We start from the raw sequence: 12,639 nt of genomic DNA, 5'->3' as shown, positions 1-12,639 counted from the left end.
ATAAATGAATGAAAAGTTCAGTATAAACTTCAACACTGGAAATGTACTGTTCGGCCAAGAATCATGACATTGTAAAAAGGGCATCATCCAGAACTCCTACAAATAATTCTCAACAGTTCCAGAATATTATAGTCCAAATAATGAGCACTTTCTATTTCCATTCAACAGTTGAAGCAAATATGTTTCCTCTCGAATAATATCTAAGGACAAAATAAAACGTCTGCAGACTTACAACAGGAACACAAGAAATGAGGATGGCTCCAAAATCAGAATGAATCTGACTGCTCAGTTTTCTCCTTATATACACCTAATATTATGACTTTTGTTTCACAATTTAGCCCACTGGATAGAACAGATCACACTACTCATTTTGCATAGAACTTGCCTATTTATGTGACCTACCCCAACCAATGGGAAGTTACTGAATTCTTCTAGAGATGTCAAAATACCTCAGCCAACGAGAAATTAATCCAAAGGATTTGTTGTGGGGTTTAACGCCATTTTTCAGCACACGATAGGCCATATGTGGCGGCCAGTATTAATGGTGGAGGAAGAAACCGGGAAAACCCCGGAAAGAACCACCGACCCACGAGAAGCTACTGGCATGCTTTCTCACATATCTACATTGGCTGAATCTGAGACTCGAACCGGCGCAGACAGAGGTGAGATGGCAGTGATCCGTAACGGCGAACGCTTTAGACCACTCGGCCTATTATTAATTGTCAACACATATGTAGGTATCTATATATAGATCCTATGTAATATTATTTTCTTAACATATTCAGGCCACGTAGACAAAATGTATCTAAAGATATTCTGTACAATTTATAGCCATGAATAAAATTTTTAAATAAATAGAAAAATCAGGTACCAAGAGTTAAAAAAAATAGAGATATACATAACACCAGAACATGCTTATACAGGGTACATCAAAATCTAAATGGACAAGACAAATACTACCCAGAACATGCTTATAAAGGGTACATCACAATAAAAATGGAAAAGTCAAGTACCCAGAACATACCTATAAAAGATACATCAAAAATCTAAATGGACAAGTCAAATACTACCCAGAACATGCTTATAAAGGGTACATCACAATAAAAATGGAAAAGTCAAGTACCCAGAACATACCTATAAAGGATACATCAAAAATCTAAATGGACAAGTCAAATACTACCCAGAACATGCTTATAAAGGGTACATCAAATTTAAAATGGAAAAGTCAAATACCCAGAATATTCTTATAAAAGGTACATAAAAATCAAAAAGAAAAAGTAAAATTCTGATATTAACTTGCCTCAATGCAAGAAATTGGGATATGATGACTGAGAAATTCAAATATAGCTAACCTTTTCTTGATGTGACTGGGATTTTTGACCCTGATAAATAAAGCATTACCAAACCCACCCAGATGACCAGGGATGTTAAATAGTAATAACAGTTCAATATGTTGCAACATTGCAGGTAAATCTGACTTACTGATGAAAGGTTGCAGCTGTGACAATTTTTCCACCTCCTGACTGTAAGAACCTGAAAGTATCAAACATTTTATAGCAGGAAAAGTAAAAGAACAAAAATATTTAAAGCATAGAAGTCTAACATGGCTTTGCAATCGAAGTGTTAATTTCCTGAATCTTATGACATTACCTGTATTGTTTCTGATGTCAGTCAAAACAGTATTAAGTGGAGAAAAATAGATATAGTTTAATCTACTCTCCAAATTTTAAGCTAATCAGGAGTCAAACGTATCCATCCCATTTGGTTGCCTATACTGCAAAAAAGTCAATAAGGTGGCCTTTCTTTATTAAAAAAAAGTCAATAAGGATGTATCTCTCGACAACAGGTCAATAAGGATGTATCTCTTGACAACAGGTCAATAAGGATGTATCTCTTGACAACAGGTCAATAAGGATGTATCTCTTGACAAAAGGTCAATAAGGCTGTATCTCTTGTCAAAATGTCAATAAGGTGGCCTCTCTTTACAAAAAAGTCAATAAAGATGTCTCTTGACAAAAGGTCAATCAGGATGTCTCTCTTGACAAAAGGTCAATAAGGAGGTCTGTCCTGAATAAATAGTGAATAAAGAGGTCTCTCTTGACAAACAAGTCAATAAGGAGGTCTCTCATGACAAAAAAGTTGATAAGGTATCTCTTGACAAAAAATCAATAAGGACATCTCTCATGACAATAATGTCAATAAGGAGGTCTCTTTTGACAAATAAGTTAATAAGGAGGTTTCTCTTGACAAAAAAGTTAATAAGGAGGTCTATTTTGACAAAAATAAGTTAATAAGGATGTCTCTCTTGACAAAAGATCAATAAGATCTATCTTAAATGGCATCATTTTTGGTTACTATCTACCAATTACATGGTTAGATATTTTGGAATTGTTGCAACATTATTAGTGTGAAAACTTTTCATTACCTTAATGGATATTTGGAGATTGCACAAACATAATTACAAAAATTGCTAAGGAGACAATATTTCATTTCATAAAGAAGCAAATTAAGTTTGAAAACAAAAACATGTATTACTTACTGCGTGAAGTAAGCAATAGATTTTTCTTTGCAAAGTTTGGTAACTGATGGTCCCAGAATGAGGCTGCTGTTGAATTGTGGGAAGGTTTCATGAAGAATCTGGTAAAGCCTCTTATAATCATCTGCTAATTGATTAGCTTTTACTCTGTAACCCAGTATGTGGTAAAATGCATTGGGTTCTGGAAAACAAAAATACTCAATCTACCTTGACAATCTCTGTAATGCACCACAAAAAGCTACAACTAGAAAAATGAGAGAAGAGCTGTTCAGTATTGCACAAGTTGGATCTAAAATACAGATGAAACAATTAGTTGTCCAGTTCACAATGGACATCTTTATTCATAATTTATATATATGTGTACAAAATTTAAGAATGCAGTTAAACTGCTCTTCATTTTTTATTTGTTATCTCGGGTAAATGGGTTTAATTGGAAGAATTGGTGCTAATGTTTCTCATGAAATAAAGCAATACCTTATAATATGCATGACTGCTTGATGGCCATTTGTGTATATATATATATATATATATATATATATATATATATATATATATATATATATATATATAGTATGCATGAGCATTTGATGGTTATATGTATACACATATAGTGTGCATGAGTGTTTGATGGTTATATGTATACACATATAGTGTGCATGAGTGTTTGATGGTTATATGTATACACATATAGTGTGCATGAGTGTTTGATGGGTATATGTATACACATACAGTGTGCATGAGCAATTGATGCATATATGTATACACATATAGTGTGCATGAGCATTTTATGGGTATATGTATACACATATAGTGTGCATGAGTGTTTGATGGGTATATATATATATGTGTGATTTGGAATTTTAACATAGCTTTAACCAATTTTCTTGTCATACCACAATAATGTCTGCAGTGAAGCAGTTTATAGTGGTGTCTAGCACTGGGTCATCATGTCCATTCAGTCACATTATTCTGACACCAGACTGTCCAGTCCTAGCACTAACTTCTTAATGCTGAGTGCTAAGCAAGGTAGCTGCTAGTGCCATTTTATGTCTTCAGTATGACTTGGCCAGGGTTTGAACCCATGACCTCCCACATCTGAAGCAGACACTCTAATCACTTAGATCAGCAGAGCAGTTGCATGGGTGCTTGATTGATATATACATACACATATTATATAGCATGCATGAGTTTTGTAGCTATTATATACACATATCAAATAGTATGGATGAGTGTTTGACATGTTATATATGTATATTAAAAAGCATGGCTGAGTGTTTGAGGTGTTATATATACACACATCAAATAGAATGGTTGAGTGTTTGAGACATTATGTTCACATATCAGTCAAATATGAATTTAATTTGTCACTTAACTGACACCAATATCTTCACATTTAGCAAATCTGTTGTGTAAACAACAAAAGTGAGAAACTGATGGAATCACAATCTTAGATTTTCAAACTTGATGCAGAGAAATGTCCATTTTAGTTGTAAAACCAAACACTGCACAAGAATTTGCAACCCACTCACACATTACAGAAGGGTCTGTCTCACATTCTACAGCACCAGTATCTCACTTACACATTACAAAAGGGTCCTTCTTACATTCTGTATCTCACTTGCACAGTACTAAAGGGTCCCTCTTACATTCTGTATCTCACATTACTGAAGGGTCCCTCTTATATTATGTATCTCACTCACACATTACTGAAGGGTCCCTCTTATATTCTGTATATCACTCACACATTACTGAAGTGTCCCTCTTACATTCTGCATCTCACTCACACATTACTAAAGGGTCCCTTGTATATTCTGTATCTCACACATTATTAAAGGGTCCCTCTTATATTCTGTATCTCACATTACTGAAGGGTCCCTCTTACATTCTGCATCTCACTCACACATTACTGAAGGGTCCCTCTTACATTCTGTATCTCACTCACACATTCCTAAAGGGTCCCTCTTACATTCTGTATCTCACTCACACATTACTAAAGGGTCCCTCTTACATTCTGTATCTCACATTACTGAAGGGTCCCTCTTACATTCTGCATCCCACTCACACATTACTCAAGGGTCCCTCTTACATTCTGTATGTGACTGTGAGGGTTGTTATTGTTGGGTAGGGTGCTCCCAATATTTTATTTAAACTATTTTAGAAGTCCCACCCAGGCTTGATTTTGGTTGGAAGTTAAATTAGCGAAAGATAGATGTAAAGCTCTGAGCCCCCATTCAGCAATGCTGACAGTTAGATGGTTAAATATACAAAAAGGTTGAAATTCAATGAATAACAATTGAATAACCAAATGATTCAAATTTCCAATTACACTCCTTCTGCTCGAGCCTTTAATAGCCTAATGTGTCACTTGATTAGCAGTGTGAGATTGATTTCCACCTGTCCTTGTATTCTACTCATCTGCAGTATTCTTCTCTCTCTATTTCTCCTAATTCCTTCTCCTCTTCCTCTCCAATTTTCTCTAAATTCCTTCTCCTCCTCCTCCACTTTCTCCTCAAGACTCCTTTTCCTCCTCCTCCGCGACTCTCTTCAAATTCCTTCCCTTCTCCTCCAGTTCCTTCTCCACCAACTTGACTTCCGTCGACTTTGACTGTTTCATCTAGTCTCACTTCTGTCTCCAACTCTTGAAGACTCGGGACTCAACTGAACCTGAAGTTCTGTGTCCCTTAAAAAGCTTCCTTTTCAAAGCTTTGTCTTTCATTAGAATCTAGCTCTCTTAAGTTTTACTGCCAAATTACGAGTGGCTTCTCTCGGAGTAACCCTACTGCTCAGCAATCTTCCCAGGCAAAACTAACTTTGTTTACGAGTTATGAAAGTTATAATTTGGATCGAAATTGTAATCACACCCTCTTACTCAATTCAAACTTAGCAGACAATGTCCCTCTCACTGTCTGTCAACATGGGGATGGATGTGAACATGCCTCATTCCCCCTCACAGGCTTCCATCTGATCTTAGGACTAAGCTGTAACATATAGGTGAGAAGTCATGCAATCTAATGCCTTTGCCGATTCAAGATTCCAGGTCTCCAGCCAGTCATGTGACATTGCATAAGAGATTAACACTAGCCTGCAGCAGTCTTTGGACATCAAACACATGGCCACAGTAATATTCTCAAGACAGTAGATTATAGCTTGCTTATACATGACTCTATACCTGGGGCTTAGCAAACGTGACACTCACATTAGTGAAAGGTCCCTCTTACATTCTGTATCTCACTCATACATTACTAAGGAGTCCCTGTCACATTATTTGTCATGATATCATTTGGCGATGGATAGAGGCTGTACTTGAGCTAGAAAGTCACTTTACGGCTGCCATTACTCTGGGGGTTTCAAAGTCCAAGCCATCTGTTATTCCATCATGCAAGGCACCAAATCTGGATTAATGCCCAGTCAGGCTACATCTGAAATGCTACACATGCAAGGTTAAAATCTTATTGATAATGGTCCTATCCAGAAAGAGTTGGAACTTATATTTAAGTGCACGAATCTTCAATCTGATGACGAGTTTACGTGGCATGAGGTAGTAGCCTACTGCCGAGCTCTGTAGCGTCAAGGTCATGTATGATACACTAAAGTGTGTGGAATTATAGAAAGGTAGACAGATGTAGCTCTACAATGATACCAAATAATCTGGAATTTCTAGTTGCACTACAAAATATAGAGGGAAAAACCTCAATTTTTGGACCCGATTTATTTCCACCCAAAATTCGCCCATGGTCAGAATCCAATTTCATGTCTGGATTTTAGACTTTTTGGTCTCAGATCTAAGGCAGGCTGGTACAAACTGCAAACAGACAGATAAACCTTTGCAAAAAGTAGGATAAGATGGGCATTTGGAATAAAGAGTGGTCTTGATACAAAAATAATGGGTCCATTAAGCAAAAAAATAAATTAAAAAAATACAACTTTACGCTTTGGCTCATGTGCGAACCAAACAGCCAATGAAAAATGATGTTTCTAACACAGCTAGGCATTATGTTATTGGAAAATCATCTGGAAGTTGCTTTCTTAGGATTATTTCAGAAATTGCTTTCAAAATGTGTTTCCTACTCATATTTCAGGTGAAAATGACAAAAACCTCCAGGGGTTAATGTGTTAACAATGCTTAATGATATTGTAATTAATTTTGCCAAATCTGATATTATTCATCACCTTTCAGGTTACCTGCACAAACAGTCTGTACAAATTATATGACGTCCCTTTCATGGTTAGGATACTTGCATAGGATACTTGAAGTGAAAGAAGCGTGGAGAACCTGGAAAGCACCCACCAACTCACAATGGACTACCACAAATTTTTGCAGAACCAAAAACTGACCCTAAGACTAATGAGGTAATGTTGTTATTGCTATGGGTTTAATGCCTTTTTTGAGCAAATTAAAGACATACCTAGCAGTCAGAGGTGAACAAAGTATGTGCTATCAGTAAGTTCTGTAATTTCAGCTAATGAAAACAAATTTATCTTGAAAGACATAATTGATCAAAAACCAAAATCTTGCTAAGAAGAATACAAGCAAATAAATATCCCAAACTTGACTTTAACTATTTCAAAACAAGAGATGGAAGTCATCACAAATATTCACATTTCTTTTAACTTTTAACCCCAAACACCCCCACTACTAGAACTTTATCCTGGATTTAAAACATTTGTGGTCATCTGATAGGTTGAACAGCCAACTGAAATCATAAAGTGATACAGCAGAAACTGTCTTGATGGACCCATCCTTCTGCCAAATAGAGCTGTGAATGGGTATCCAGGTATTTGGATACCCACCCATTAATAATATCTCGGGTACTAAAATGAGCCATCGGGTACCGCTTACCATCTAGAAGTTTTCTACCAATGTATGTGACCCCAAAAGCACTTGGCTTGTAAAGGCAGCAATCACTTTGTTTCCGAAGTTGACACTCCTTTTCATCCATCCTTAAATATAACACATGTGCTTGTTCAGTGCAAAAAACAGTTCTGCCTATTCCAATAAATGTTTGATCTTACTTGCTTAGCTTGGTTTCCTGAGTGACAACCCTTTGACTGAGCCACCAGCAATAATTGCTTAGTGACAACAGGGGGTGGTTATTTGATCTTGTCACACAAATGACATTTTATTTTCAAATGCAACCTTTAATAGATTTCACAATCTATATGTTCAAAGTATTTCAAAGGCTCAGTCTCTACATAAGTACTTTGTATATGACAGCGAGGTCATAAAAATGGAGCAATACAATATTTATGATTTACCAGACAATGATGAAGGATTTCAAAACTATATCAGACAAGGAGGTTGAATTCTTGGACTATGTACCAGATGACATTAGGCAGAGACACTTACAGGACTCTGTGAATTTTATAAAATGTAGATTAACTTGTATTGTTTATTTTGTAAGACAAGTGGAATTAACATATTAGGGGATATTATGAATCAGATCCTTCCAAACTATTTTTATACTGTTGAGTGACTTACAACTGAATTCGCTGAATTATCATACAAATAGACTTAAAATATCAAGCATTGTGGATTTTAGTGGATTTAATTAGAACATATTGTAAGTTGTTAATTTTATTTGTGACACTTTCAAGTCAATAATACAAGTATATTTTAAACAGTTTTGTTGTTAATTTTCCTATTTTTCTATCTATCTATCCAGTTGGACTTAATTATTTTTCCAAAATGCAACTCTGACTCACTGTGACAAGCCACCCTTCAGATAGATCTGACGTGCAAAACACACCCTGACTTGTATACTTTGACCACTGACAAAATACACTTTTGCATGCCATTCCTGCAATCATCAACCTATAACAAAGCAGTTCAGATTCAAACACATGTAATAAAATTTCTCTTTCATCAAGTACCAGGGTAATCACTCACTAAGACTGATAGGTACCTGGCAGAATTTTTCTAATATTTTCACTGCTCTGCAACCAAATAAGAATGGTCTCTCAAGACATGTGGTCTCTCATAATGAATAAATCTATGCATAGAGAATTTGGTTTCCCAAGACAGGTTGTTAATCTCATAGCAGTGGTCTTTCAAGACAGGTTTTACTGTATAAATTACTGTGCTACAATACATATATATGCTTACTGCTATCAAGCTAACCATTTTGAAAAAATGAGTGATACTATCAATGTTATTTGCTGAGCCAGTAGATTTTATTATAATAAATTGTTCCACCTGCAGTGTTTCTCCTTGCTGTTAATGGTTATCAATTTCACGATCTTCCTTGCATTTAAAGCCAGAGTGAGGCCAAACAGCACCATCTGCCTGCTTACTGCTGGTTCAACCTTATTTGACACTATATGGATCTGCCATACATTACTAAAGCATGTGTTTGACTGGTTACTGTGTTCTTACATGATACCAAAAATGTTTTTAATAAACAAAATATTTCCATGTCTAACAGGTAGTTAGGGCTGCAACACTGAGATAAAAGAATGCACCAACACAAACTGCAATAAGGTAGTGTACAAATGCATGTCAATATATATCAGTATGCTGTTAAACAACTATCATCTACTCATCTTTGTGAAACACCATACTGAGATCCAAACATGATTATCTTCTCTAATTCCAAACAGAAGGTCAGGATCTTAAGAGAGTCAACTGATACTAGCACAAGAACTATGATGCATGCATGGATGGACACAGACACGCAGATGGGCAGATATGACTGATAACAGGATATCTGCAAAAATACTGATCGAAGAAACTAACCATTCCCTAGTTCCCATCCACTGATCCTGTAATTCTTCTTAGCTACATATTTCATCAGCTGTATGGCATTTTCAGGATCCCATGATTTCATTTCCCGGAGTAATACATTGAGATCAAAGGTCATGTTCCAACCAACTGACTGGACAAAACTGTAGAGGCTATCAAAGAATTCACCTGAAAAAATTTGAAAAGCATTGAATAAGCAGATGTGTATATATATATATATATATATATATATATATATATATATATATATATATATATATATATGGTGTGACCCCGCCATATTGCACCCTGTGATAATGCAAATTCGGATATAATGCGGTCATGTCATGGCTCCCGAAAATTTGTATATTCATTCACACATGAAAAAATATCTATTGTTCAAAGTACATGAAATAGTATATAAAAAATTTATTATCAATTTAGGGAGAGATCGGATACAAATTCGAATATAATAGGACATGGTGTTGTTCCTGAAATGTTAAATACATGTACGTGTATTTTTCTCGTACGGGGGGAAAATATTTTTTTTAAAGTATGAGAAATATGTGTCAAACGTTTCTTATCATTTCGGGGAAGAGTTCGCAAATGAATTTTAATATAATATGATCATGGCGTAGCTTCTGAAATTTTAAAATTTCATCAGGTTCTCGAAGTGTTATGCCAAAATAAACAATATCTGAAATGTTACTTATTACTGATCCATGAGTAAAGCAAGTAAGTCATCTTTGTGATTGTCTTCAATTAATTATGTATACAATCATTGCTCAAACAATAGCCAACATGTGTTTCTTCTTTAACTGCATACACAACCTAGCAGTAGACAATGCGGTGGTTGACAAAAGATTCTCACAATTTAATAAACATCAAAAAATGAAAGCTGCCAACATGTTTGCTGGGCTTGGCGGTGTTATTAGACGCAATCAGCTGACCAATAAATAATGTCCATTTTATTAGCTGGAAATTGAAAGGGTATGAAATTGTACATGCATTCAGCTTAAAAAAAATGTATAAAAGTGACTTGTGACCATTGAAGGCCTACTGCACTTAGTTCTCGGGTTTTACATGCGTATGGTGTTTGCATATGAACTTGTTATTAATTTTTTATTTTTTATTAAAATATTTTACTGTTATGGAAAAGCAAGTTCACAAATGCAAGTCATTCTCTGCACTTTATACAATGATTAGTATACATGTAGTAGTTTTCATGTTTCTTTCGATATTCACAAAATCTGAAGTAAAAATCATATGCACGCTGAAAGCATGTGTTGATTATTAATTATTCTTGCTGTAGTCGTTCAGATGAAAAGGCATACAAGCATTAATTATTGGAAATTTACAATGGATAAATGTACACAGAAATGCATATGAGAAAATATCAGCAGGATGAAATTTAAGTGCGTGGCTGAACGAGTCAGGGTGCTGGGGATAAGTGTATGACTGAGTGAGTCTGGGTGCTGAGGATATGTGCATGGCTGAGTGAATCAAGGTGCTGGGGATAACTGCATGATCAAGTCTGTTAGGATGCTAGGGATAAGTACACAGCTGAGTGAGTCAAGGTGCAGGTGATGAGTGTATGACTGAGCTAGTCAACGTGCTAGGGGTAAGTGTATGGCTGAGTGAGTCAGGGTGCTGGAGATAAGTGCATGGCTGAGTGGGTTAGAATGCTGGGATAAGTGAATGACTGAATGAGTCAGGGTGCTGGCGATAAGTGAATGGCTGAGTGGGTCCAGGTGCTGGGGATAAGTGCATGGCTGAGTGGGTCAGGATGTTGGGGATAAGTTGATGACTGAGTGAGTCAGGTTGCTGGGGATATGTGCATGACCACTTCTGTTTGGGTGCTATGGATAAGTACAGTGCTGAGTGAGTCAGGGTGCAGGTGTTAAGTGCATGGCTAAGTGAGTCAGGGTGCTGGGGATAAGTGCATCACTGAGTGGGTCAGTGTGTTGGTGCGCAAGACATAGGCAGCTAGTGCCAATACTCATATCACAGACTGAATTGTAGCTTTCTGTCTGATTATATTTGTGTCATTCTATATGTATATACACATGTATTCTATTATGTGTGGTTGTCAGATTCAAGCTAAATAATTGCAAGAATTCAACTGTGTGCATACAAGTGATGCACCATATTTTCAAGTCTAACCTTTATTTTTTCATTAACTCCCTTCTACATTCAGACTGCTTGCAGGATTCAGGCTAATATATGCTAATTACCAAGAAGAGTTCAGAAAAATGAACAAAATGTTTAAAACTCACGTCTCATATTTGAAAGAACTGTATGAGTTTACTACATTAAATCTCCACTCTGTTCAAACATACACATATACATGAACCAATAGCTTGCATGCATCACCATTTAATGTAATTTGGTTGAACAAATATTATAGAAAGCTTTAAAGCAAAACTTAAACAGAGAACATGAATGCTGACACTGCAGTCATTTAAACACAAACATGAATGATGACACTGCAGCCATTTAAACACAAACATGAATGATGACACTGCAGCCATTTAAACATAAACATGAATGATGACACTGCAGCCATTTAAACACAAACATGAATGCTGACACTGCAGTCATTTAAACACAAAAACTGAATTCTGACATTGCAGCCATTTAAACATAAAATCTGAATGCCGACACTGCAGCCATTTAAACATAAAGCCTGAATTCTGACATTGCAGCCATTTAAACACAAACATGAATGCTGACACTGCAGTCATTTAAACACAAAAACTGAATGCTGACACTGCAGCCATTTAAACACAAACATGAATGCTGACACTGCAGCCATTTAAACACAAACATGAATGATGACATTGCAGCCATTTAAACACAAACATGAATGCTGACACTGCAGTCATTTAAACATAAAACCTGAATGCTGACACTGCAGCCATTTAAACACAAACATGAATGCTGATACTGCAGCCATTTAAACACAAAAACTGAATGCTGACACTGCAGTCATTTAAACACAAACATGAATGCTGACACTGGAGCCATTTAAACACAAACATGAATGCTGACACTGCAGCCATTTAAACACAAACATGAATGATGACATTGCAGCCATTTAAACACAAACATGAATGCTGACACTGCAGTCATTTAAACATAAAACCTGAATGCTGACACTGCAGCCATTTAAACACAAACATGAATGCTGATACTGCAGCCATTTAAACACAAAAACTGAATGCTGACACTGCAGTCATTTAAACACAAACATGAATGCTGACACTGGAGCCATTTAAACACAAACATGAATGCTGACATTGCAGCCATTTAAACATAAAACCTGAATGCTGACACTGCAGTCATTTAAACACAAACATGAATGCTGACACTGCAACCATTTAAA

General features: G+C 36.0%; 1 protein-coding gene across 1 annotated transcript in view; it reads right to left on the bottom strand.

The window, feature by feature from the left end:
* Window positions 1-12,639, bottom strand: part of LOC149794987 (heparanase-like) — a 44,266-nt gene that overhangs the window by 26,773 nt on the left and 4,854 nt on the right. Inside the window, exons 3-5 of the mRNA XM_089964648.1 lie at window positions 9,270-9,443; window positions 2,540-2,717; window positions 1,483-1,533 (exon numbers count right to left, since the gene is read on the bottom strand). Of these exons, the coding sequence (XP_089820774.1) occupies window positions 1,483-1,533; window positions 2,540-2,717; window positions 9,270-9,443 (403 nt within the window). The remainder of the gene's footprint in view (window positions 1-1,482; window positions 1,534-2,539; window positions 2,718-9,269; window positions 9,444-12,639) is intronic.

This window comes from Sinohyriopsis cumingii, chromosome 7 (assembly GCF_028554795.1).
Source record: "Sinohyriopsis cumingii isolate HCF-2022 chromosome 7, ASM2855479v2, whole genome shotgun sequence".
NCBI classification, from domain to species: Eukaryota; Metazoa; Mollusca; class Bivalvia; order Unionida; family Unionidae; genus Sinohyriopsis; species Sinohyriopsis cumingii.
This window is presented reverse-complemented; position numbering and strand designations above follow the sequence as displayed.